Source organism: Mytilus edulis, chromosome 8, assembly GCF_963676685.1.
Source record: "Mytilus edulis chromosome 8, xbMytEdul2.2, whole genome shotgun sequence".
NCBI lineage: Eukaryota > Metazoa > Mollusca > Bivalvia > Mytilida > Mytilidae > Mytilus > Mytilus edulis.
Window position 1 is genome coordinate 9,916,156 of NC_092351.1, and position 27,293 is coordinate 9,943,448.

The window sequence follows — 27,293 nt, forward strand, 5'->3', positions numbered from 1 at the left end:
GCCCCTCTACTATCCTAGGTGGGGCATAAAAAATAGCCTTCTGTTCAACACTAAGTGTGCATATTTGTTCTTACAATGGACTGGTGGATTAGAAAATGTTTTATCATGTTTAAAATATATACTGATTTATAATAAATATCTTATTTTGGTTAGATCTTTATTGTATATTAATGATTTTGTTTGGAGTTGTTAGAATATGATTAAGCCAAGGAAACTTGAGCCTCACGTCTCCTTTTTACATACTGGATTCAGTTTTATTTCAATTGTAACATTTTTTATAGTTTCTGAACTGATTTAATTCTATGTTTATACACGATCCTCTTAAACAGTTTGAGATTGAATTTGGCAGGTTTATGCTGAAAAATGAGTTAAAACCCACACAAATTGATGGGCTTATAAAATATCAGCAACAATGTCAGTGTCTGCCTTAAGTTATATCTAAATAGTTTGCCCTTGAGGAAAAAAAGCATTGATAGCAGATGTTATATCTATGGAACTTCCTTAGATATTTTCAGGACAAGGATGATTTAGAGTTTCATATATGGACACTTGACATTGTTCAAAGCTGTATTATTAGAGTTTATTAAATGATACGAGCAAATAAGCCCTAATACAGATAAATCAGCATGTGCAATACTGAAAACGTTCCACTGTCGATATAAATCAACAGTTAATATTGCTTTTCAAACAGTGCCAATACGGAAAAAAGCTCATGGGCTAATACAGGACATTCACTTCCAGATTCAATTTTCTTACCCCATTACTAACTTTGGTGGTATCGCTATGCATAAAAACATTTGTATTATATTTTTTTAAATTAAAATCATAAAATAAACAGGTTAAATGATGTGCAATGATTTGTAACGTCTTAAAGTCTTGAAACGGAAAAAACAGGGCCAGTATGGAAAAAAGCCATATTGGCCCATGGGCTCATGCCTCGATAGTGAAGAGAGTGTCGCGTCATGTTCACGTTAAGAACCAAGAACCCTAGGAACAACTCTTGAAAGATTAAGAGTCATTAACTTTCAGTTTTTAATTTTCTTATAGTCATTTAATAAAAGTTTTATGAACTGGCTGTTTCTGAATTGGCCCTGTTATAGATTCTCGATCAGCTGTATTGGCCCCCGACTCTTCAAGTCTCAAATCCAATACAGCAAACCTCAAATATATAACAGGGCCAATACAGAAACAGCCAGTTGACGTTCACTTCCAGATTCAATTTTCTTACCCCATTACTACCTTTGGTGGTATCTTTATGCATAAAAACATTTGTATTATATTTTTTAAATTAAAATCATTAAATAAACAGGTTAAATATATAACAGGGCCAATACAGAAACAGCCAGTTAATAACACTATAGTATGTACAAAGTACACCTCTAGATGTTATTTGCTTTTTGAATTATTTGGTTGCAGTCTTAACAAGATGACACTTTGCTTCTCAACCTCACATGATGCTTTAGATAAAAAAAAAAGCAAGTGATAAATTATTGTCTATTTAATAAGCTGATAAGAATGTACAATAAACATTCAGAAGCTCTATTAAAATTCTTTCAGTAGCTATTGCAGTCACATGGTACACAATAATTTCTAATATTCATTATTGCAGTATTTTATTTGCTTGATTGTATTCTCTTGATTTGTGTGGAAATGAGTCAAAATCAATCAGTAAAGGACAAAACAGACATTTCATCAATCATCATTGAACTGACAGAGAATTTTTTTATTGCACAATGTTTAATGAACAATACAATCAAACTGAATGGATTGATTAAAAATTTGATTTCTTGTCAATGATGCTACAATTAGAAAACAGTCATATCAGAAAGGACCTCATTTTGAAAACATGATTTAACTGAGGGCCAATTATAACAAATACAAAATTTAAATTTCTATAATTTTTCTCCAGCTACAAAATATTTTGTAATCAATTTATATATATATATATTTATATATATATTATAGATTGCCAATACAAAATCCTCTATATTCAGTGGAGGATCCAGGGGGAGGGTTTCAGGGGTTGGAACCCCCATATTTTTGGACGAGCAATGCATTTGAATGGGGACATATAGTTGGAACCCCCCCCCCTTTTTGTCCTGGATTGGGAACCCTCTTTTTCAAATGGCTGGATCTGCCACTGATATTTAATTCAGTAAATTTTTTTCCATACTTAAATTATGTTGAATCATAATTGTAAAGCACAAAATGAAAAAAAAAACAATATTATATCTGTTGACTATTGTGCATGTTTTTTTTATCATAATTTGTTTTTATCATGTCAATATATTAGCATTATTGATTATGTGATTATACATATTTTTGACAGGTTTATAAAATTTAATTTACATAGTATCAATGATTACATATTTTACAAATAAAAATTTTATCTTTTTATTGAAGTTAATTCTTCATCTGTCCATACAATGGAATAAACATGCACACAACAAGCTAAGTTCAAAGAATACAGATCAGTTTGGCATACACAAATATAATTGTTTTTATTTTAATGTCCTAAATAATGACCTATATGGTTGTAGCTAAGGACTGATGAATGGGAGGTTGGAAGCACCTGACATGTTCTACAGGCATACTATCAGCATCATTTGTGTGGAGGTATTTGTTCAACACAGCAAATATTTGATTGTTCAAAATCTGAAATTTTCTTATCCTGTCCACCATCTTCTTCAGTTGCTAAAAAAAAGGAAACAAAATATATCATTTAGAATGTTACTAAAATGTATCATTGTCGCAGTAGACATCCTCAAACAAAAACACAAACTTGTGAATTTATACACCATTTCCCGACACAACCCATATGTTAGCAGTTGTGATGATTCAGTGTTAAATTCTTTGAAAGAGGAATAAATGTGTCTTCCACTCCTAACAGTTTGCTTAAAACATTCCCTTCTGAATGCATTTCGTTTCAAAATCTTGCAATTAAAAATAAATATCAACCAATCTAACTTGCTTTAAAACTCCAATTAAGTTGATTCAGTATATTGATTTTATATATTCATGCTATGTTGTAATACAAACATTCTGCCACTTGCAATGATAAACCTGTAAACCATCAGTCTACTTACAATGCCTTTAACATTCTCATCTTTCATGTCTACCCTGTTTACTTTGAGAATATGGTAACTAAAATCTAAAGCTTCAAATCTTCTCTGTTGGGATAACAGTACTATGAGAGCACAGCCTGCCCAGTTTAGTCCTTCTCCATACAGTTCCCTGAAAAAAATGTCATACATGAATCTTTTTTAAAAGAAGTCAATTTTAAAATGGATAAATTCTAAAAGTGTTCCTAATGTCTATATATTTTTCATTACTGATAAATGGAAAGATCAAATTATACTTGTTGATCTATTCTACCGGTACATTAAAATTCATTCTTAAATATAGCACTTTTTAATTTGTTGTTAATATCTAATGAATATTCATGATGACTAAGGTGTATTACAGTCTTATAAAATTGCTCACATGTAATTTGCATTGTTGAGTCCATAAATTTAGATTGTTGTAAAAATTTGGAATTCAGTTTTATATATATACATAAGTAGGTAACATAAAAATAGAATATTTCTCCCATGCATAACATTTTTGTGTTTTCCTTTGAATGTTATAAAGTGTACTTTGCATGCATAAAAACAACAAAGTTGCTCCCACTACATAATTCCAGGAGGAGACATATTGGAACATGGCGAGCTTATTCTACAAGAAAAGAATAACTTTGACAACTGTCAAAGAAAGTGAATGAAACTAAATACTCTGCAATATTCATTATATAATAGTCTATTTTCATATGACGACATGAGTATATAATTTTTCGACAGATACCTACTTGATGGTAGGACATTGTGGTACTCGGTCAAGTAAGAGTACCTAAAGGAAGTAAATTCAATTCAACAATCAGTACAATGTGGGAAAAAAATTAACTTTTATTTTTACAATACATTACAAAATCAACAGAATACATTTAACGTTTGCCCCTTATTGCACAGGTTGTAAGCTTGACTCTATGTCTTTTAGTTGCTTTTACTTGTAATTTGAGTCAAAAGTAGTCTATTATTAAGGGATCAACTTACTCAATAGTGAACTCATTATCCCCAACAGGGATACAGAAGACAAACTGTATAGCACTCCAGAGTCTGTGGAACTCAGTACACTCATCTATATTCATGACACCATTGGCTGGAGGTTGACCTTTCCACAGAGGGTCATCAATATATTCCCTGATCCTACTAAGGACTACTTCAAACATGGACAGTCCACAACAAAGTCTCTCCCTAGTTAACAGGTCTCCTTCTCCTGCTATTGATACTTGCTGTAACAAACAAATATTGATATTTTAATAGGTAATTCAGATCTAGACGCTATTCTTTTGTCAAAAATTCAAAAATAAGAGGATGTGGTATGATTTCAATGACACACCTATCCATATCACACCAAATGACAAAGAAATTAACAACTATAGGTCACTATGGCTTTTAACAATAAGTAAAACCCATACCACATAGTCAGCTATAAAAGTCCCTGAAATGACCAATGTCTTAACTCTAGTTTTTTTTGGTTGAGAATATGAATTAAAATGAAATAGTTATTGAAACTAATTTTACTTCTACAAATTGATGGGATAGTTGTTCAGTTGTATGAATGGAGTTGCTTGCATGTCCCAGATGGACTTGAGCACAGGGTTTCCAAATGAGCACTGGTCTGGTGGTCCGAGACCAGTAGAATTTGCGTCGGACCAGTAGATTTTGTTAGCTGGTGGTCCGGCGGACAAGTAGAAATTTGTCTATAAAAATCACTGATTGCATTGCAATCTCAGATTGTTTACCAAAAAATTTACCTGCGAAATCAAGTACTATTTCTGTAGAAATTTGGAAGGAGTTAAATCCACTGGACAAAAAAAATAAAATAAGTGACATTCAAAACTTAAGGAAGATTGGAATAAAGTTTATGAAATTGACAAAAGGAAACGTAAATACAAAAAATCTTGTGAAAAAGATCTCAAATGGTTAAATTATATAGTTGATCTAAATTACATCCAACTTTTTTGTCAGATCTAATATTCATCATGTTTCACACTGAAGATATAGCATCTTTTGATCCTGTCCCAGCTATTGAAATGTGAAACATTTCTGGACAGTGCTCCAGGTCACACAGTCAGGCATCCTATGGTTGTGAGGATTGTGATGATGTGGAAGACAATGTTGACATTTTTCTGTCCTTGGTCCTGATTTTGAGAAAGAAAATCATTGAGATTATAAACGCCTTTATCAAAATCAGGATCTCTTATTCTTGTCTAACATATGTAAAATTAAGCAGGAAATAAAAGTAAACATCTATCATGTATATAAGTGTTTGTCAAATGAATGTAATTTATGCAGGACCAGTAAATTTAGAGCCGGACCAGTAGATTAACAGTCTACTGGTTTGACTGGCCAGCATACAAAAAAGCTTAAATTTGGACCCCTGCTTGAGCATGTGATGTTACTGCACTGATACATGACATCATTGCCTAATATTTTCTAGTATCAAGTCCTGTCCATGATCTTGAAAATATTAGGCAGAAAGATCGAGGTAAAATGTACAAATTTAAATTAATTCTGTTTATAATATCTATTTGTACACCAGACTAAAATGTGGACCATTAGTCAATCCTATTGTCTTCTTTACCCAGTTTTTCCTAAACGAAGGCCATACCTGTTCAGTTCCTATTTTTTCAATGACAGGGACCACTTGTAATGGTGCATACTTCTGTTCCAGTTTCTTCATCACTACCTTTAACTCTTGCTCCTTTTCTTTTCTACTATCACCCTCTGAAAACATATATACATTTACAAACAGAATTCAAATGAATGAGTTGGTACTATAAAAATAAAACTTAGACATGTTAGATGTGTTTAAAAAAAAAGTCATTGAATAATTGCCTTTAATTAATATGATAATTTGGTATAATAGTATACATAAGTTTTGGTTGTTATAAACAATTTTGGTTAAGCGTAAAACTTGTTTGGTTTTTAAGTTTCTTGATATAATGTTATAAATGAACTGTTGAGAGGTATGATTTTGACATTAAGTTATATATCAACAATTGTTAATAAGCAAGACTAGTATTTAGATACAACATACTCTTTGGTCAGAGCCAACCATAATGCAGTATTGAGGTATGAATGGTTTAAGTATGAGGTTCTGTGACTGTATTTAGTTTTGAGTGATATAAAGTACTTCAGTTCTAAGTCTGTTTTACTATGTCCGATTTCAATTTACACAAAAACATTACAGGGTAGCATCAGAAATCTTTGCAGTGTTGGGAGCAGTACAACATCGTCTGCACAAAAATATCAACATTTGGATGATGTCACCATACAGTGATGTCACCATACAGTAGTGCGTATTGTTATGCGTTTACTTTACTACATTGGTTAGAGGTATAGGGGGAGGGTTGAGATCTCACAAACATGTTTAACCCCGCCGCATTTTTGCGCCTGTCCCAAGTCAGGAGCCTCTGGCCTTTGTTAGTCTTGTATTATTTTGGTTTTAGTTTCTTGTGTACAATTTGGAAATTAGTATGGCGTTCATTATCACTGGACTAGTATATATTTGTTTATGGGCCAGCTGAAGGACGCCTCCGGGTGCGGGAATTTCTCGCTACATTGAAGACCTGTTGGTGACCCTCTGCTGTTGTTGTTTTTTATTTGGTCGGGTTGTTGTCTCTTTGACACATTCCCCATTTCCATTCTCAATTTTACTTGTTATCGATCAGGGTGAGGAAGTCAAACTAGAACTGTGTGGTCAACTGTATAAGGAGGTGTAGGCATGTCAGTATAAAAATTTCGCATGCTACCTCTTTTTCAATCTACACATTGAAACAGCTATCCAAGAACTCTCCTATTATAAATGGAATGATTCTAGATATAACAAATATCACTTTACCTTTAATTGGTATGAATGGTTTCGGTATGATGTTCTGAAATGGTGCTGCATGCTTTAGATCATTAACTTCTTCTTGGGTCTACAAAACACAAAAACTTTAATGGTTTATAGGTTAATGGATATCATTTTTGTTTTTTGAAAAGCCACAAGGTTGAAAGTGTCATTACAAACAATGATCTCACAATCAGTTGTTGTATTTCAAATGTACACATGAAAAACAATATTTAACCAAATTTTCAGGTTCATTTTGTATTTGGGATACTCAATACCAACTGGAAACTTCTTTCTTCAATGTTTTTTTGTTTGTTGCATACTTGATTCGCATAGAATTTATCAATAAAATACTAAAAATATGCTTTAAAGAATTAAAGCATTGCGAAAAAACAAATATTTCATCAAATAAAGTTAAGTCAGATATTCTTACAAATATCCTTTTCATATTGGATACATATTTTATTAAGTCTGATGCAGACATTTCGTAGTCAAAGCATTTCAACTGAGGTATTACACAGACGTCAAAAGGAAATGATTATGGAGTAAACGGGGTGGTGTGAAAAGGAGGATAGTTTTTGCCCATTTTTTTTCTGCTTTGAATATTATTTGCAGTGTTTGACATATCAAATTCATAAATAGGTGAAGTGAACTCTTTATAAATAGTATTCTAATTTACTGTTTTAGTTTTTTGAGCACAGCCCATTTGACTCCAATCTTAATTGTCATGGATAGCCACTTTTCCAGCCGAAGGTAAGTGGGTCTCCTCAGACCGGTCGGCAATCCATAAATAAAACCTTGCAACTAAATAATGGTGATTAGATTAGATGGCGTTAAGCACCGAAAATCAATCTACAGGTAGGTCTTTATAATTCAAACAACAAGATAATAAAACATTTAATGGCCTTCAACAATAGATTATAAGCTTGTTGTCCATGCAATATGTTTAAAAAACTAAAGAGCCTGTGTTGCTCACCTTGGTCTATGTGCATATTAAACCAAGGACACGAATGGATTCATGACAATATTGTGTTTTGGTAATGGTGGTGTGTTTGTAGATCTTACTTTACCATTTTGGTCATGTTGACTTATTTTGAGGTCTTACTTTGCTGTACATTATTGGTGTTTACAGTTTATCTCTATCTATAATAATATTAAAGATAATAACCAAAAGCTGTAAAAAAAAATTTAAATTACCAATTCAGGGGCAGCAACCCAACAACAGGTTGCCTGAATGGTCTGATAATTTCAGGGCAGGCAAATCTTAATCTAATTTGCTTTAATTGCTTTGGTTTTAGAGATATGAGCCAAAAACTGCATTTGACACCTATGTTCTATTTTTAGCATGATGTTGGCCATCTTGATTTGAGGGCAGGGTCATTGAACACCACTAGATACCATAATGATGATTGTGGACAAGTTTGGTTAAATTTGTCTTAGTTTCAGAGGAGAAGATTTTTGTAAAAGATAACAAAAATTTATGAAAAAATGTAACAAGAGTGCACACGCTGAAATGTCTCGCCTTCTATACTAATCATTGATATTATGTTGATAGTTCTAAGTATAAAGCTAAGCTTTATTACAACTGTCACATAAACTTAACATTAACCAAGATAACTAAACAAAGACCAATGAACCTTGAAAATGAGGTCAAGGTCAGATGAACCATGCCAGGCAGACATGTACAGCTAACAATGCTTCTATACAACATATATAGTTGACCCATTACTTATAGTTTAAGAAAAATAGCCCAAAACACAAAAACTTAACACTGTGCAATGAACCGTGAAAATGAGGTCAAGGTCAAATAAAACCTGGGCGACTGACATAAAGATCATAAAATATTTCCATACACCAAATATAGTTGACCTATGGCATATAGTATTAGATAAAAAGACCAAAACTCAAAAACTTAACTTTGACCACTGAACCATGAAAATGAGGTCAAGGTCACATGACATCTGCCCGCTAGACATGTACACCTTACAATCATTCCATACAACAAATATAGTAGACCTATTGCATATAGTATGAGAAAAACAGACCAAAACACAAAAATTTAACTATAACCACTGAACCATGAAAATGAGGTCAAGGTCAGATGACACCTGCCAGTTGGACATGTACACCTTACAGTCCTTCCATACACCGAATATACTAGCCCTATTGCTTATAGTATCTGAGATATGGACTTGACCACCAAAACTTAACCTTGTTCACTGATCCATGAAATGAGGTCGAGGTCAAGTGAAAACTGTCTGACAGACATAAGGACCTTGCAAGGTACACACATATCAAATATAGTTATCCTATTACTTATAATAAGAGAGAATTCAACATTACAAAAAATTTGAACTTTTTTTCCAAGAGGTCACTGAACCATGAAAATGAGGTCAAGGACATTGGACATGTGACTGACGGAAACTTCGTAACATGAAGCATCTATATACAAAGTATGAAGCATCCAGGTCTTCCACCTTCTAAAATATAAAACTTTTAAGAAGTGAGCTAACGCCGCCGCCGCCGCCGTAGCACTATCCCTATGTCGAGCTGTCTGCAACAAAAGTTGCAGGCTCGACAAAAAATTGACTATAAAGGGCAATAACTCTTTAAATTGCAGACAGATAGATCTTCACATGATAAACAATTTAACCCCGTCAGATTTGCCCTAAATGCTTTGGTTTCAGAGATATAAGTCAAAATCTATATTTCCCCCCTATATTCTATTTCTAGCCCTGGCAGCCATCTAGGTTGGTTGACCAGGTCACTGGACACATTTTTTAAACAAGATACCCCAATAATGATTGTGGCCAAGTTTGGTTAAATTTGGCTCAACAGTTTCAGAGGAGAAGATTTTTAAGAGTTAACGACTACGGACGACTGATGACAGACCATGGACGCCAAGTGATAAGAAAAGCTCACATGGCCCTTAGGACCAGGTGAGCTAAAAATGTCTTAATTGCCTCGAATACAATATCAAACTATAACTAACAAAATTTTAGAAGAAAAAAACCTGTTTTATCAAGAAAATTGCCTTATCATTATGACCTGAAGATTTCCTCAAACAAATTGATAAAGTATTAAGATCCAGATTATAGAACTGTACAAATGTCACCCTACAGTCTGATGTGATGTTTAAACAAATGTGATTGAATGGTCACCAGTAATTACCTTAATTACTTCATGTAGTTTTATATAGAATAAAACAAACAATGCAGGGTTCCATGATGAAAACATAATTCCTTAAATAAATAAAGTATTAATGGAGGGTCAGAACGGTCAAAGGTCTTTCCTTTATCATTTATCATTTAGTTAGTATTATTTTTTGTCAATAAGGAGTATTTCAGGAACTGAATATCATAGCAAAAATATATATTTTATTAGTTATTTTACCTGAATTATTGCACCTTACATGTTAACAGTGGCCAGATGTTATATTTCACCCAGCCAGGTGGTGTGTTTTACCTAACACACCTGTATACCTTGCCCACCTGGACCACCCTAACATTCACCTGACTCACCTTTAGAAAATCTTGTTAATAAATAAAAATATAAACATAATCAAAATGTTTCATAAAATGTTCTAACACTTTCTTTCCCTGACCAGTCAAATTTTACAATGAACATCCTGATGAAGAGATACTAGTAATTGTTTTGTTAATTATAAAGTTGACAGGATGCATGTGCTGTGAATAAAGGGAAGATAGCATTCTGTAACTTGGAGCTTAGTTCCCTGTTGTCTCACATGCTTTATCATTCTGACAGATTAACTGGATATGCAAACATAAAGACGGACTTTATTGATTTCTTTGATTTATGGAATCAAGAACTTTGTTTCAGCAACAACATTGTTTTAGATCGCTGGAGATAAGATGTTGTGAACACAGCACAGTTAATGGTATGTAAAAATAAAATTGAAATAGTTTCAGCAATTTGCATTAAACACGTTAAATAATTGCAGGGGATCATTAAAAAATAATAAGACTTTTGTTACTAATTCTATGTTTAGGTCTGAAAGATATTAATTTCAAAATAAATTGTAAATTAAATATGAATTTTGTCTCTGTATAAATTTATTTTTGGCGAAAATTTCTACCAATTAATAAGTTTATTTGTAAATACCATTATCTTATATTTCATTTTTCAAATGAAACTATATTTTGGGATAAATGGCACAACACGGATTTTAAACTAGCTTTAATGGCAAGAAAGTGGGGAAAAATATGAAGTTATGTTGTCTTGTTTAACCCCGCCGCATTTTTGCGCCTGTCCCAAGTCAGGAGCCTCTGGCCTTTGTTAGTCTTGTATTATTCTAATTTTAGTTTCTTGTGTACAATTTGGAAATTAGTATGGCGTTCATTATTACTGGACTAGTATATATTTGTTTAGGGGCCAGCTGAAGGACGCCTCCGGGTGCGGGAATTTCTCGCTACATTGAAGACCTGTTGGTGACCCTCTGCTGTTGTTTTTTATTTGGTCGGGTTGTTGTCTCTTTGACACATTCCCCATTTCCATTCTCAATTTTATTAACACCTGATAAATTTTCATTATAGATTTGACAAATTAGAAAACGAGATGATTGACTAACAAATTAATATCCATAATGATTCTTCACTTCAATGGCTCTGTTCCGCAATAGCAAATCCGGGGGTAATTCCGTATACGTTCCGAAATTAGTATTCCGGTATAACTTCCGGGGCGTTCAACTATCATCAGCAGCTAAGATGAACGCAGCATCCTCCACTATGTTAACGAAGAAAAAAAGGTAAGGCAGACATGAATAGCGTTATCTTACTTTAAGATTTATATTTGATATGTGATATGAGTGCCAAAGGCAACTAGAAGCCCAAATGCAAAATTACATGTTTGTTTTTTTAACTTTTTAAGCGTAACCGTACGTCATTATAGAACCGGTTGGGAACAAACCCTCTACAATACCATATGGTGTTTATATCTTTATAGAGGGATGAAATTATCTCTCAGGGATATTTTTTAGACTTGATTTAAAGAAGAAGAATGGCAAAATTGAATGTCTAGTTATATTGGCTTTAATCTATAGCTTTCGGGTCGATCCGTCCCACGTCGATCCGGCCCATATGTAAAGTCGATCCGGCACCAATAAAAAATATATTTCTATGAAATATATATATATGAATTGTAATTCATACAATTCATAAATGTTCATTATTTTTATTATAATGTTAAAGGTGTACGGTAAAAAAAATAATATTAAAGGCCTTTGAAAATATTTTCTTTAGATGAGTTCAAAACAACTAGGTTGATTATGTTTTTATTACAAGTTTTCAAGATCATTGGGTATAATTATATTACAGGGGCGGATGCAGGAATTTTCGAAAGGGGGGGTGCTAACCCATGCTAACCCAGGGCAAAGGGGGGGTGCAAAACATATGTCCCGATACAAATGCATTGATCGGCAAAAATAAAGGGGGGGTGCGCACCCCCGGAACCCCCCCCCCCCCCCCCTGGATCCGCCACTGTATTAAAACGTATATAAAAAAATTCAGACATCAACATTAATTAATCAGCAACAGAGACATAAAATACAATATAATCTCTGTCAGCAGTAATTCAAAGCATTTTCTTTCAATTGACTGTGATCCTTACAAGTTTTACAAGGTCCATTGTGTGAACTTAATAAAATAAAAATCGCCATGAAATTCAAAGTAAAAGTTTTCATGGAAAATAACTTCATAATTTAAAAATGTAGAAACTGCGATACAAACAGACACAATAACACTCATTTTCGTATCGATTTAAAATAGTTCTTTAACTGGCCACTCCAATACTTCACTGACCTGTTGTCATCCATTCTGTTAAAATTTGTGACAAATTCCTCAAAAATCAATATAGTTAATTCATATTTTATTATGGGGCCGGATTGACTTGGGGACGGATCGACGTGGGCCGGATCGACTTGGGCCGGATCGACTTTGGGCCGGATTGACTTGGGGCCGGATCGGTATGTGGCCGGAACGACCGGATAGCAATCTATATGTATCAATTTATTAATTGTGTTAGTCAGTTACTGGCAGTAATACTGCACTTTAGTCAAGTGCTATAAATTGGGATGCCAACTTTTCTGCTAAAATGACAGAACTTTCAATCTATTGTGTACCTATCTGAACACATTTGACCCCCCCCCCCCCCTCCAAAAAAAAAAGAAGTAAGTTAAATTAATACAATGAAAAAAAAATTGATAAAAATTATTTTAAAATTCTAACTGTCTGACAACATATCCAATTATATTACATTGATTGTTTAGAAATAAAATAATAAAATGACCTTTTTTATCATGTTTATTTTTATATTTTTCAGCACTGGAAAGAAATATTGTTGTGTCCCAGGATGCAGTCATACATCTGACAAGATAGGACCAGATGGAACAAAATTTATACTTCACCGTATTCCCATGTCAGAAAAAAAAGCCCATATTAAAAAACTATGGATTCAGAGACTTAAAAATGTGAGGGCAAACTTAATTGTTAATGACAGTACAAGAGTTTGTAGTGCTCATTTTGATGGACCATTTACACATGAATCAATTCCAACTATCTTTCCTTCTAAGCCAATGAAGAAGGTGACTACACGTCGTCCACTTTTTAGAAAAGAAGTCCATTCAGAAAATACAAATACTGACACAGCGGAGTTAGACGAAAATGAAAATATAAAAATACCAAACATTAGTACATGTATCATGAAGGATCTTAATATTGCCTCTGACATTGACAAAGTAAATACGTGTTCATTCAGGACAAGCTGTACACAAACTGAAATTACTACATTTACAACCAATGCAAGTACATGTACAACAACAGACAATATTGAGACAGATATCAAGATCCATTCTGTGAGTGTAGGCATTCAGACAGACTTGCCACAAATAACAATTGAAAATGTGAAACATGATAATGCCAAAGTGAGATTTTACACTGGATTTGTTAATTTTAGTGTTTTTTGGATGTTCTTTTCAGTACTACTTAAACATGGAGCAGATAAGCTGAATTATTGGGAAGGAGAATCCCGATCCATGGGTGAAAAATCCTACCAACAAGAAGGAAATTTAAAACCAGGAAGAAAACGCTTTTTAAGACCAATTGATGAATTCTTTATGGTTATGATGCGATTGCGACTAGGACTTCTGCAGGAACATTTAGCTGATATTTTTAGAGTGTCTGAATCCACTGTTTCTCGTATAATGAACACTTGGATTAACTTTCTATTTGATAATTGCAAATCATTAGTAACCTGGCCAACACGAGAACAAATAGTTTGTAACTTGCCAAAACTTTTCACTGGGCATCCAGATACAAGAATTGTGGTAGATTGCACTGAATTTTACATTGAAAAACCTTCATCATTAAAGGCTCAATGGATGACTTGGTCTGAATACAAGCACTCTAACACCTTCAAGGTACTGATTGGTGTAACACCAAGTGGCATGGTAACTTTCATTTCTAGACTGTGGGGAGGAAATGTGTCAGATCGTCACATTGTGCAACATGATGAATTTTTGCCAAAACTTAGCAAAGGGGATGTAATTATGGCTGATAAGGGCTTCACCGTAGAAGACCTGCTTCCAGCCGATGTGGGACTAAATATGCCACCAAGAGTCTCAACGAAGAAACAGATGTCACACCTGGAATTTTTTAAGACCAATAGCATTGCTTCTGCAAGAATAGTTGTGGAAATGAAAATGGAGCAAATAAAAAACTATAATATACTTAACTCTCGTTTACCAATATCTGAGGCTCATTTATCAGAGCAAATGATTTTCATTTGTGCCGCATTTACAAATTTGTTGCCTCCACTTCTTAAATAAAACATGAAAAAAATTACCTAAATCATGTTCATGTATTTTGCTTGCTAATCATGCCAATTTAACTTCCAAAATTTAAAACTTATTAATTAAGACCAAATAATGGAAATTCCAAGATATTCATATCTTTTGTTTTTAATGGTTGTACATAAAACAGTGTCAGGGATGCAACATAATCAGTTGAAATTGTTGTATACTTTTTTGTATGCTTAAAAGCAGAATCGATAGAAAAATATGACTAAAATTATACATATAGTTATTTTCAGTATGTCTGTCATGTCTGTCATTAAAAATAAAAAAATTTAAATCATGGGAACTCTTTTAAAAAAAATTAAAACACAAATTTATTTTAACAAAATTAATATATACTTGGTGTATTTTTGTCAAAAGAATCAACACTTATATGAAAAAAATAACCTTTACTTTAATTATCAAATGATTATATTATTTAAAAACTTTAACCTACATTTTATAATTCATATAATTTCTTTCAACTGTTCTGTCTGTTGTAAATGGAAAGTGTCTACTGTCAGGATCCCCCGGAGTGCAACAAAATCTGGTTAAACACGGTGTTGATATACTATTTTTTTAAATTTATTATTATTGATATTTGAATAATTTTTTTTTGGTGTACGCCTTCTAAAAGGGTTACTCTTACATGGAAAGTAATTTATCTTCATTTCCTTATCATTTGTTATATCATTATAAAATCTTTTTTGAACCTGAGCCTCCAAAAAAAATGTAAAACAAACTGTATTTATGACAGAAACTAATAACTATATTTCCTGCAATTATTTGCAGAGCAAAAAAAACTGTCAATCTCGGTTTTGAATTCTTTTCAAAAGGTAGTAAGCAATGTGTTCATGTTATGTTTTTTTTGGTTATATCCTGTTAATAAAAATGATGAAACTTTTTTAATCATTTCTTGATTTTATTGGCCTCTTGGATTTTACAAACTTTAATTAACATAGAACCTAAAATTACCAAAGAAAAAGTATTTCAACTCGATTGACAAAAACATTCAGTTCCTGCCTCATTTATTTTGAATTCACTTTCATCCGCCATGTCCATCCTCAACATGCTCAACAGATGTGTATTTTGGAGAGAAATTTTAGGTGTAAACAGTTTGTCTGTCCATCTGTCAGTCCGACTTATCAGTTTCTCACTCTTTTTTATTTATTTGTTCATGAAGATATTGATTTGATATTTGGTAATGTATATAATTTTATAATGACTCGATTCCTTTCAATTTCGAATTTTGTCTTAAGTCTGATGATTTTGTCCAGAGTTATGGTTCTTGGATTTATGTTTTGGCATGACTTCTTTTATTTTTGTTTGTTTTCTTTATTTTGTACATAAATCAGGTCATTAGTTTTCTGGTTTCAATTGTTTTACATTTGTCAGTTAGCATGGTTATGGCCTTTTATATCCTACTATGCAATATGGGTTTCACTCACTATTGAAGATCATACAGGTCTTTGTAAATTTCTGTGACATTTAAATTTAGTCTCATGTGGAAAATTGTCTCATTGGCAATCATGTACCACATCTTTTTATTAATATTTATTTCATTTATACTAACCATGAAAACTTAACTTTGACTATTGAACCCTGCAACTGAGATGAACCGACCAGGCAGTCATGTATCATACAATCATTTCATTCAACAAATATAATAAGATAAGAAGAGGGGCTAAATAGTATGTACATGTACATTGTACCTGAACAAAGGGACAAGAGGTCAGTATCATGAGTCTATAGCTAGACTCAATGTTCTGATAGGCATACATAATCTGATGTACAGTAGTTGTCGTTTGTTTATGTAATTTATACATGTTTCTCGGTTTTTTATATACATGTAGATTAGACCGTTGGTTTTCCCGTTTGAATGATTCTACACGTCTAGTAATTTTGGGGCCCTTTAAAGCTTTTTGTTCAGTGTGAGCCAAGGCTCCGTGTTGAAGGCTGTACATTGACCTATAATGGTTTACTTTTATAAATTGTTATTTGGATGGAGAGTTGTCTCATTGGCACTCATACCACATCTTCCGACATCTATGATAAACATGATAAAACACCAAGAAGGTTTAAATAATTTAATTAACAATAACACCTTTGATGAATGATGATAACCATGATAACAAATCAATTAATAAACAATGTCATACAGCAATAATAAGATTCTCATTTAAGTACAAAAATATGGGGGGAAAAAATATTTCTTACAATTTACAATAATTTGATTTTGGATGTAACGCATCTTCTGATTGGCTGACGTCGTTTTGTTTATCAGCCCATAGACATAATATAGTCATGTGACCGTGACATTTTTTCATGATTTACTCCGGTTTAAAATGAAATTTAGAATTAAATTATAAGAAATAACTGTAATATTTTTTCTGTCTATTCGAAATAACATAAAATATGTGGTGTACACTTTAAAATAACCCGCTACATTTGTACGTGGTTATTCAGTCTGCACCAAATTTTTATGTTATTTCTTCATAGACAGAAAAAATATTACAGTTATTCCTTAAATGTCAAAATAATAAATGTTAAAACTCCTAAATCATAAAAACTTAATTTCAAAAAACTTAATTTAAAAAATCATAATGTAAAAGTCTCAAAAATCAAAATAATCCTCAATAAAAAATTTCCAAAGTAAATAAAAAATATGAATAAGAGCTCGAGATGAACTTTAATTTGCCTCAATGCTGCACAATCAACTGGTACATACCAATGGAAAGTCTTATATATAGGTCCAGTATAAAAGAAATGTGTAGTGAGAGGTTATTATTATATATATATAGTTTCTGAAACTCTGAAGCCTTTCCAAAATTTGAAAATGCTACTTATATTAAAATAAGAAATTAATCATTTCGACGACATGAAAATAAAAGTGCTTTGATCAAATAAAGCAAAATTGAAACTACATTAAACAATGGCTCTTCCCATAATGTTTTTGGTAAAACTTATACATCTGTCATAGCCCCATGCTAATAATATATATAATAACAATTCATGTTTACAAACAAATTATTTGAGTAAACGGACATGTCGAGTACTTGCAATATCATACATGTACATGCCATAGGCATGATAGGTAAAGATAATATTTGCCACTTACATGTAATATAAAACACCAACTCATCCATCAATGACATCTTTTCTACCTTAATAAAAGAATTACTCCATAATGCTTTATGCTATAAACTATTGCCATTAACATGATCAAAGTTTTTGGATGTTTTTATGTTTGTTTCATTTACATGTATACAAGTGCCAAAAAATGAGAGATAATAGTCATAGAAAAATTTGTTTGTGGTATGATTTAACCATGATAACTACCGTATAGTATTAAAAAGACTAAAGGACAAATGTGTGAATAATTACTAGGAATTAAAAATTATTTATAAGCTTCTCAATGATCAAAATTAATATTTGTCAAACTGCTATATATTCAATGATTTTTTTCTGATAAAGTGTGTGGTTAAAGTTTTTTGGAAATTTTTATATTTTTGTCAAAGTCATGAAAGTGTCAAAGTTAATATTTTGTAAAAATTTTATGAAATTAAATGAGCCAAATAAATTTTAGTCAAGGTGTTCAGTACCACCTTTTAAAAAAGTAAGGGAACATTTATTGCTGTTTATATTTATATCAGCTATTTTGGATATACATGTATATTAAAGTAGGTTTCTGATAGTCAAAATGGTAGTTAACAAGTTAAATTCTAATACAGTGGTTTCCCCCGTTCTACTCTCCTTGTAAATATTTCTGGTATAACACAACCAATATAAAATTCTTTGAGCTTTTGCAACATAGAATTCCATGTAGATTCATCAAAGTTAATTCTCTCTACACTGATACCTTTTTTAGTCCAAATTACAAAATCTACCCAGTTCAGTTCATACACTCCTAACTGACCCTGAACCTGATACATATAATTACTTGTGTCTTTTAATTCAAGCTGTCCATCTACTTCATTGCAACAGAAGTTGGTATCTTTGGCACACTCAACTGGAGTTTTATTCCTCCATGGTTCCTTTTTACTGTCTGAGCCATACGGACATTTTACTTCAACTAAGCCAACACCACATTTGTTGCAAGTGACCAGTGAATCGATGCTAGCCCCTAAAAAGGGATATTTGGGGTTGACTAATAGTCCACGAGACTCGACTGTAGTATTTCCACATTCCTTTGTATGTTTCTGAATGTACTGACTTACAGCAACCGATTCATATTTGCGTCCATACTTTATGCTCTTGACCCTATCTGGAACAGTCACATAGCCACAAATTTTTTTCAACAAATTGTCTGGCACAAGCTTTTTTCTTTTATAAACTTCTCCCATAACAGATGCTGTTATTAAGTTTTTTCGAGCCTTTATCCAATTTGTATTTACACTTTGACCTCTTGTTCCCTCTTCAAGGGTTTGACTAATTGCATCTGTAACTTTTAGGTTGTCAAAAAAGTGTGTGAAGTCTTTAACACAGGTATCATGTGTAAGACTTACAAAGTCACAAAACATATAGTCCGGGTAGAACAATTCCAAAAAAGGATCAATATTTGCATTTTCAAACCTAAGTGTCTGATATAAAACACACTGTGGATATGCATTCTCCAACCCTTTTAAAATGTCATCTAGAAAAGTCTCATTCTGAATCTCCTTAATAGGTCCAGCTTGGTATATTCCAGGATATGGTCGGACTTTTTTTGTTTGTGTTTCTTTTTCTGTCTTAGTAAAAGTTATATCGCAGACTCTTGCAGGACTTGGCTTTCGCTGCAGAGGTCTAGGACGATCCCAAGTACACTCACTTGATGTGCATGAATCTTTGGTTTTAACTAAAGTATACAGTAAAGCACCTACATGCGCACAGAGACCAGCCCCACCTGCCTTACAGTTGCATCTAGCATTGAAGATATTTCCAAATTTTCTACCTAGGCATACATTTAAACTATAAAATTTGGCAGTCATGCCAGATGTCCCAATACTAACAGACTGTTTCATAGAGGGTAAACACTTGGACTTGATATAGCAAAAGTCTGATAAATCACTATATAGTATATCTCTGATAAACCCTTCATTGCATAGTCGTTTTGCCTTTTTCATTTGTCGGTCAAAGTGCAATCTTGCTCCTGTTGTAGGGTTTTTTTGGTAGAGAAAATAACCGTCTACATCTTTTGAGGCCAAACCATTTGGAATGTCACTAAAGTCTAGTGTCTTCCAATTTGAAATCTCATGTACAGGAATTAAATCCTCACCTAAGCTCTCATCTGAGCTATCTGGATCTGAATCCATGTAACCAGACATTGCTCGATAAACCCGGTTTACCAATATTTCCTTTAATCCTGACTTTTTCAATTTGTGTTTTTCTAACCACTCTTGAAGTTTTGTCACTTTCCATAATTTTAACTCTGGAAGACTTGAATGTAAATCGGGTGGTTCCTCTGTTTCTGATTCTTGTAGATCTTCTGATAACATTTTCAAATCTGAAAGAATAAATATACATAAGAAAAAATATAATTTACATCAGGATACTTGTTACAGGTACATATTAACTAGAGGATCTAAAGAGCCTGTGTCGCTCACCTTGGTCTATGTGCACATCAAACAATAGAACACAGATGGATTCATGAAAACACTGTGATCTTGGTGATGGTGAGATGTGTTTGTAAATCTTACTTTATTGAACATTCTTGCTGCTTATAATTATACCCCCGCTTTAAAAAAGGGGGGGTATACTGTTTTACCTCTGTCTGTCAGTCAGTCAGTCCGTCCCATGAAACTTTCGTCACATTTTTCTCAGGAACTACACATCCACCCTTTCTGTAATTTGGTATCAACATTTATATATGTCAGCCACATCGTGTAATGCGTTTTCAGATTCATCACTTGACAACTTCCTGTTTACCGAACACTTGTCTGATTTTACACATGATAGCCAAGTTGAAAATTTTCGTCACATTTTTCTCAGGAACTACAATACAAGGATTTCTGAAATTTGGTTTCAGGATTTATATAAGTCAGCTATACCGTGTGATGCATTTTCAGATTCATCACTCGACAACTTCCTGTTTACCGAACACTTGCATATTTTTACACTATTAATATTGCGGCGGGGGTATCATCAGTGAGCAGTAGCTCGCAGTTTCACTTGTTATCTCCATCTAAAATGAACTTTGCCCAGTAGTTAAAGAGGAAAATATTTTGTAAAAATTTACAAAAATTTACTAAATTTATGAAAATTGTTAAAAATTGACTATAAAGGGCAATAACTCCTTATTTGGTCAACTGACCATTTTGGTCAGGTGACTTATTTGTAGATCTTTCTTTGCTGAAGACTATTGCTGTTTACAGTTTATCTCTATCTATAAGAATATTCAAGATAATAACCAAAAAAGGCAAAATTTCCTTAAAATTATCAATTCAATGTAAGCAACCCAACAACGAGTTTTCCGATTCATCTGAAAATTTGAGGTCAGATAGATCTTTACCTGATAAACAATTTTACCCCATGTCAGATTTTCTCTAAATGCTTTGGTTTCAGAGATATAAGCCAAAATCTACATTTTACCCCTATGTTCTATTTTTAGTCATGGCGGCCATCTTGTTTGGTTTGCTGGGTCATCGGACACATTTTTAAAATTTGATACACCAATGATGATTGGGACCAAGTTTGGTTAAATTTGGCCCAGTAGTTTCAGAGGAGAAGATTTTTGTAAAAGTTAACGACGACGGACGACGACAACGGTGGAAGCCAAGTGATGAGAAAAGCTCACGGCCCTTCGGTCCAGGTGAACTAAAAATCATGTAAATTATGCAAATCATGTAAAACATGTTTAAGAAAACACATTTAAGGGGAGTCAATGCAGTTTCATATTGAATTGCCATGAAATGAAGCATATAGGATTTGTACTTGTTTTTGAGAAAATTAAGGTTAAAAATTTTGACATTCAGTTGTTTTGTTGAAATTTTATAAACTTAGTGTTTCAATTAGCCACATTAATTTTATTTAAAAGCAATACTGAAATTACATATGCATTAGAGACATATTTACATAAAATACATGTAGTATTTCCTACAAGGGGGCTTTGGCATGGTATGGCGCCCTGCCTTGTTTTCTAAACGCCCTGCCCTTTTCAGGAAAAACCAGGTAGCTATATACGACCCCAGTGGTCGAACCCTGAACAGTGTGGGCAAATTTGGTCACAATATTCAAGCTTGATACTGTCTGAATTTGGATTGTGATCAAATTTTTTACATAATATGGGTTTTTGTCACAAAATTAATGTGGTCAAAGATCTAACAAATCTATTGCACAATACTGTGCAATTTAATATTTCTTCTTGAAACTTTTCAAAATTTGAAATTTGAAAAAATTTTGAAAAAAAAGGAATCCCTTTAAAAATGGTAAACAAAAAATCCCCCCCCCCCCACTTTTTCAAACCCCCATTGGAGCAATAACCCTTAAACTCATTCCCATGCTTTCTTTTGTAGTATTGAACCTTGTAGTACAATTTCAGAGAGATCCATACACTTAAACACAAGTTATCGTCATGATTGTTTGGAAACTAGAAACATGATTCTTTTTGGCCCTTTTAAGGCCCCTAAATCCTACATATTTTGGGCAATTAACCCAAAAACTTAATCCCAGCCTCCCCTTTGTTATATGGTACGTTGTGGTACAATTTCAGAGAGATCCATACAATTACACACAAGTTAAATTATTGTCTGGAAGCTTGAAAAATGCTTGTTTTCCTAAACTTTGGCCCCATAACCCTGAAAATGAATCCAAACCTTCTACTTGTGGTTTTAAACATTGTGATATAATTTCAGAGCAATTGAAATACTTGTACACAAGTTATTATCCTGAAACTAGGAAAATGCTTGTTTTGGGCCCCTTTTGGGCCCCTAATTCCTAAACGGTTTGGACCTTCATCCCCAAAATTAATCCCAACCTTCATTTCGTGGTATTGAACCTTCTGAAAAAATTTCATAAAGATCTATTTACTTAAACTAAAGTTATTATCCGGAAACCAATGTGTTTTCTTACGACGACGACGCAGGCGACTTAGACGACGACATTATACCATTATACGATCCCAAATTTTTTTTGGGGTTGTATAAAAATTGGTGCCATACAAATTTCATGAATATACAAGTAGTTACTGTAGTTAATTATGGATCACCAGAGGATATTTAATGGTGGAGCTACTCCACCGTAAATTTTTCAGCTCAACCCTTACCTTGAAAATTTTTAACAATTTTTACTTCAAAAGTATAAATTCATGCCTTCATTACAATTTTTTTTACAACGGCTTTAACATGTTTAATTTCATTTTGATTATCTTTTTCCTAATTAACAGATAATGATCTTGTGTGATTGTAATTTCAATATCAGCACCACCCTGTTCTTATCATGCTTATACCTCATTGTTACATTTTAGTGTAGTTTTAATAAAATTAACGGTATCAATTTTCTTGCACCATTTAATGTGTATATTGTAACAGTGGTTTGATTCTGCCAGTGCACTTTATCCGGAGGAATAAAATACCTAGTGATTTTTATCCACCAACAAAAATTCTCTAGGTTTTTTTTTATCCTGGTCCAGTGTAAAACATCCACCAGTCACTATAACATTCTAAAAAAGCTTTTTTGAAGGGGAAATATATATAAAATTGGGCTTATTGATATTTTTTCATGTAATTGAAACGTGCATAGTTGATCTATGTAATAAATGGAGAGTTCTCGTCCAAGGAATGTTCACACTTTTGTTTCTGAACCAGGAATGATTACACTAGTGATTTTGTACCAGAATGATTGCACTATAGCTAGTTATTTTATACCAGGATTGATTACTCTAGTGCTTTATATCCATACATTGATGAAGTGTTTTAGTACTCATTATTCATTAGATTGACTCAGATTATTTAAACTGGTTCCTTGGAAATCAAATTTTATCCTTTTATTTATGTAAACAATAAATCGGTCTAAAATAAACAAAAACAACAATATCAAGATCGACCCTTTCACACTATTTACATCCAATATTCTCATGGGAAAAACAGCTACCCGGAATAAAAACATGGTGGAATGAAAGTACCCTTACATATATACATTGTGTACCTACTGATTAATGAAGGACCTGACTGTTTAGGTTTTTTAACGTGTTTAAACTTTCCATTCTCTATTTTAACTTTAGTTTAGACTTAGAAGTAATATTTTTTTTACCTTTAATTTACTCACAGTACAATACTTTAAATACCACTGAAGTGGGTGCTAGGGACCAAGGCCCAGCTTGTCAGGCAAATCAGCCATTGGATGTCAGAGTAATCTCGCACTAGACGCCTTCTTGACCTTGTTGTAGGGTATGAATAATTCATTCATTGTTGAAAACCCTCCAGGGACTATCAAGATAAAGAACGGGAATAAAAGGCCTGATCATTGATAATTTTTTTCCATGTACATGTATTGTGTGCAATTTTGACCCATGCACATTTACTCTTTTAAAGTCTATCTCTTTTTTTCTATTTACTACATTCATTGTCATTCACTTGGGACATACTCAGGTAAATTCCTACCTAGAACCCTGACAAATTCAAGTTTTTTAAACCATTGTGCAAAACTTATCAATTTGACGTTACTGGTCAGAAAATGAAACTGAAAGACAATTAACGGCAAACCCGGCGCGAAAAAAAATGTGCCAAAAAATGAAGAAATGTACCCTGAAAATAAAGAACGACGCATACAGAACTGTCAATCATATACTTACAATTATGAGAACTTCAACCAAGTAACTCAAACATCTCTACTTGAATGGTACACTGTATTGTGTCATTGCAAATCGTTGTTATCGGTAAAATTCATCAAGGTGTACTGCAAAGACTGCGTTCCTGAACGCCCCGGAAGTTGATTTCGAGATAAAACTAAAGATCGGAACAAACACGGAAATACGTCCGGAAAAAATATTGCGGAACAGAGCCATTATTCTCATTTGTGTCATTTAAAAAAAATTACTTTACAGTTTAAAATCTTAAAGTCAGTAGGTTATTATTAAAATTATGCAAATTATTTCAGAATTCCTACATGCAAAATTTTCAACAATGTTACCTGTATTCTGTGTTCAAATCTTTGAATTTTAGAATTTATTGAAATGTTATTTTTCAATTATCTAGAATTGAAGTTTTCATCCTTTTTCATATAATTTTTCAATAAAGGGTCCAATTTCCCCATGCATATTTAAACCAGATTTTTAATACATAACTTTTTTTTAAATGCATCCTTTTGTGCATATCAAATAAAGGAACTATTTTTTGAATTTCCTTTATTTTCTGGGACCTGGATTTTTAATCCTTTTTCCTAAGAATTTTAAGCTGAGAGACCTTTTTTCAATTTGTGTAAACTGATTTATGGTTATGTCTTTCAATCTAGACAATATAAATATTAAGAATAAATCATATTTACCTATTTATAATGCAGCACAGAAATTACATGTAATTGAACACAACTTTTAAAATTTTAATTGAGAGTTAATTTTTTACTGTAAAAAGAACAATGTTTTTCATTTTGTTTTTGCTTATATCCTATGTACTATTTTCAGCAATGTAAAAATGGAGAATTATCCACCTTCAACTAGAAAGGATTCTGATGAAATTCAAAGTGTATTTTGTCTTTTCATTACATGGCATTAAAATAACATAAATGAAGCCGTAATAAAAATTGTGTCTTATAAATTTAATTATGTTTAATTTGGCAGAAACAAATTGTGAAATTAGCTAAAATTTACCAGTATGCAGCATTTAATTCAATTATTTTTTTTATTTATTTAATTTTTTATAATTTATTTATTTACAGAATCAACATGGCTGCTTGTAACATCAGTTCAACAGATGTGAATTTTCTTCATACAAACATCTCTAACCTTCAGACTGTAATTCGATGGATGAAGTTTTGTCAAATTGTATACAAGGATCACTGTGACCTAGATTTACTAGAACCAACTCTAACAAATATTCCTACACTAAAGACAGAAGCCACACATTCTGACTGTTTCAATACCAAACAGCTAGCATCTTACTGTATTTGTTTATTACTCAGTGCTGCTATCTTAGTGGCTAACTCTTTAATCATAGCAGCTTTCATAACAAGCAGAAAACTTCTGACCAGCTCAAATTTACCGATTTTGAGTCTGGCATGTTCTGACCTTCTTACAGGATTAGCATTTATTTATCCCACATCATGGGGTTTGATCATACTTGTGACAGGTTATGACTTTGATATCTTTAAAGTATTGGAGTATGTGACAAAGAGACAGAACTATTATCTATGTTTGTTGTTGGACGGTCCTGGGCTCCTGTTTGCATGCATGATGTCCTCAGTTTTAAGTCTGGGTATTATTGCTGGAGAGAGATATATTGCTGTGTTTCATTCTTACAGATATCCTTATTGGATAACAACAAAAAGAATGGTACTGGCAATAGTTATATTGTGGATTATTTCATTAATTGTTGCCATTTTACCATTGTTTGGTTGGAATAATTGGACTGGAAGTTGCCAACTACTAAACATGATGCATTCTGGGTATTTAATCTTTTGGACAATAATATGTTTTATTTGTGGATTTCTAATTTTGTTTGTATATATTCGTATTTTCTGTCTGGCCAGAAAACATCGCCGCCAAATTGAGGCTGCACAAGTTACAAATACAAGCATGAGTAGTCTGCATACATCAACAACCTCATCTTACGAGAGACGAAAATCACGGAAGTCTGCAACAAAAACTGATACATCTTCATCCATGATTGAAGGGAGACAATTGGAAACAAATGAGAACCAGACTGTAACAATTGTAAAAACAATTTCTGGGAATAATGCAGGTCTACATAGATCCGATACTGAGGAAAGCGACAAAACTGAAGTATTTAATAAGTCAGAAATTGGTGACAAATCCGATACTACAGAAAGTAAATATACAACAAAAGAGAGACAACAACAACCACGATATCTTAAGAAGTCCCAAAGTAAAAGCATATTCAACAATATAAATATGAAAGCTATACGGACAACTTCTATGATTCTGGGAGCCTTTTATATTTGCTGGAGTCCATTTTTAATCTACATGTTGGCGTATCATAGCAACACAGACACAAGTTATAACATCACTGCATACTATCTAGCCATTGTTACACAACTCAACTCATTATTTAATCCAATACTTTATGGATTTAGACATTTGGAAATCAAACAGGCAATCAGAAAAATGTTTAAATGTAAAAGATGTTGTCAAAATCAAACAAACTTTTAGATACTTTGTCGGATATACATATTTTGTAATATAATTTTTTGTTTATTAATAAAACTGCAATAATTGCACATTTAAGAGAAATGTTATAATTACAATGTGTACTCTGGATATGATATATTTTTTCATTTGACTGTCAATTCCATTTGTAAAGAAAGTTTAAGGAAGTTAGCTACTCAGTTTCAAAACAACAAGCTTTTCATAATACTATTTTATATT

General features: G+C 32.7%; 4 protein-coding genes across 9 annotated transcripts in view; 2 read left to right on the forward strand and 2 right to left on the reverse strand.

The window, feature by feature from the left end:
* Window positions 1–1,483: 1,483 nt before the first annotated feature.
* The window catches only part of LOC139484755 (cytoplasmic FMR1-interacting protein-like), a 59,137-nt gene continuing 33,327 nt past the window's right edge, over window positions 1,484–27,293 (reverse strand). For 4 of the 6 annotated variants that reach the window (XM_071268680.1, XM_071268676.1, XM_071268677.1 and 1 more), the window contains 6 exons: window positions 6,943–7,021; window positions 5,710–5,825; window positions 4,089–4,327; window positions 3,087–3,234; window positions 2,142–2,694; window positions 1,484–1,984 (listed from right to left, as the gene is read on the reverse strand). In XM_071268680.1, the coding sequence (XP_071124781.1) occupies window positions 2,527–2,694; window positions 3,087–3,234; window positions 4,089–4,327; window positions 5,710–5,825; window positions 6,943–7,021 (750 nt within the window). In that variant the 3' untranslated portion in view covers window positions 1,484–1,984; window positions 2,142–2,526. The remainder of the gene's footprint in view (window positions 1,985–2,141; window positions 2,695–3,086; window positions 3,235–4,088; window positions 4,328–5,709; window positions 5,826–6,942; window positions 7,022–27,293) is intronic. The other 2 variants (XM_071268679.1, XM_071268675.1) reach the window with 1 other exon arrangement.
* On the forward strand, window positions 10,757–27,077 carry LOC139486627 (5-hydroxytryptamine receptor 1D-like). Its single transcript, XM_071271554.1, has 2 exons — window positions 10,757–10,831; window positions 25,628–27,077. Exon 2 carries the CDS (start codon window positions 25,635–25,637, stop codon window positions 27,075–27,077), a length of 1,443 nt encoding a protein of 480 aa, XP_071127655.1. The 5' UTR covers window positions 10,757–10,831; window positions 25,628–25,634.
* On the forward strand, window positions 11,555–14,795 carry LOC139484757 (uncharacterized). The gene is made up of 2 exons (XM_071268682.1): window positions 11,555–11,698; window positions 13,270–14,795. Exons 1-2 carry the CDS (start codon window positions 11,658–11,660, stop codon window positions 14,771–14,773), a joined length of 1,545 nt encoding a protein of 514 aa, XP_071124783.1. The 5' UTR covers window positions 11,555–11,657; the 3' UTR covers window positions 14,774–14,795.
* On the reverse strand, window positions 18,407–24,671 carry LOC139484756 (uncharacterized). Its single transcript, XM_071268681.1, has 2 exons — window positions 24,546–24,671; window positions 18,407–20,261 (listed from the first exon to the last, which is right to left on the reverse strand). The coding sequence occupies exon 2, from the start codon at window positions 20,251–20,253 to the stop codon at window positions 18,502–18,504; it is 1,752 nt and encodes a 583-aa protein (XP_071124782.1). The 5' UTR covers window positions 20,254–20,261; window positions 24,546–24,671; the 3' UTR covers window positions 18,407–18,501.

Coding starts and splice junctions, on each gene's coding strand:
- LOC139484756 (XM_071268681.1), bottom strand. CDS start 20,253: ATGTTATCAGAAGATCTACAAGAATCAGAAACAGAGGAACCACCCGAT.
- LOC139486627 (XM_071271554.1), top strand. CDS start 25,635: ATGGCTGCTTGTAACATCAGTTCAACAGATGTGAATTTTCTTCATACA.
- LOC139484757 (XM_071268682.1), top strand. CDS start 11,658: ATGAACGCAGCATCCTCCACTATGTTAACGAAGAAAAAAAG. Junction 11,699..13,269: donor ATGTTAACGAAGAAAAAAAG/GTAAGGCAGACA, acceptor TATATTTTTCAG/CACTGGAAAGAAATATTGTT.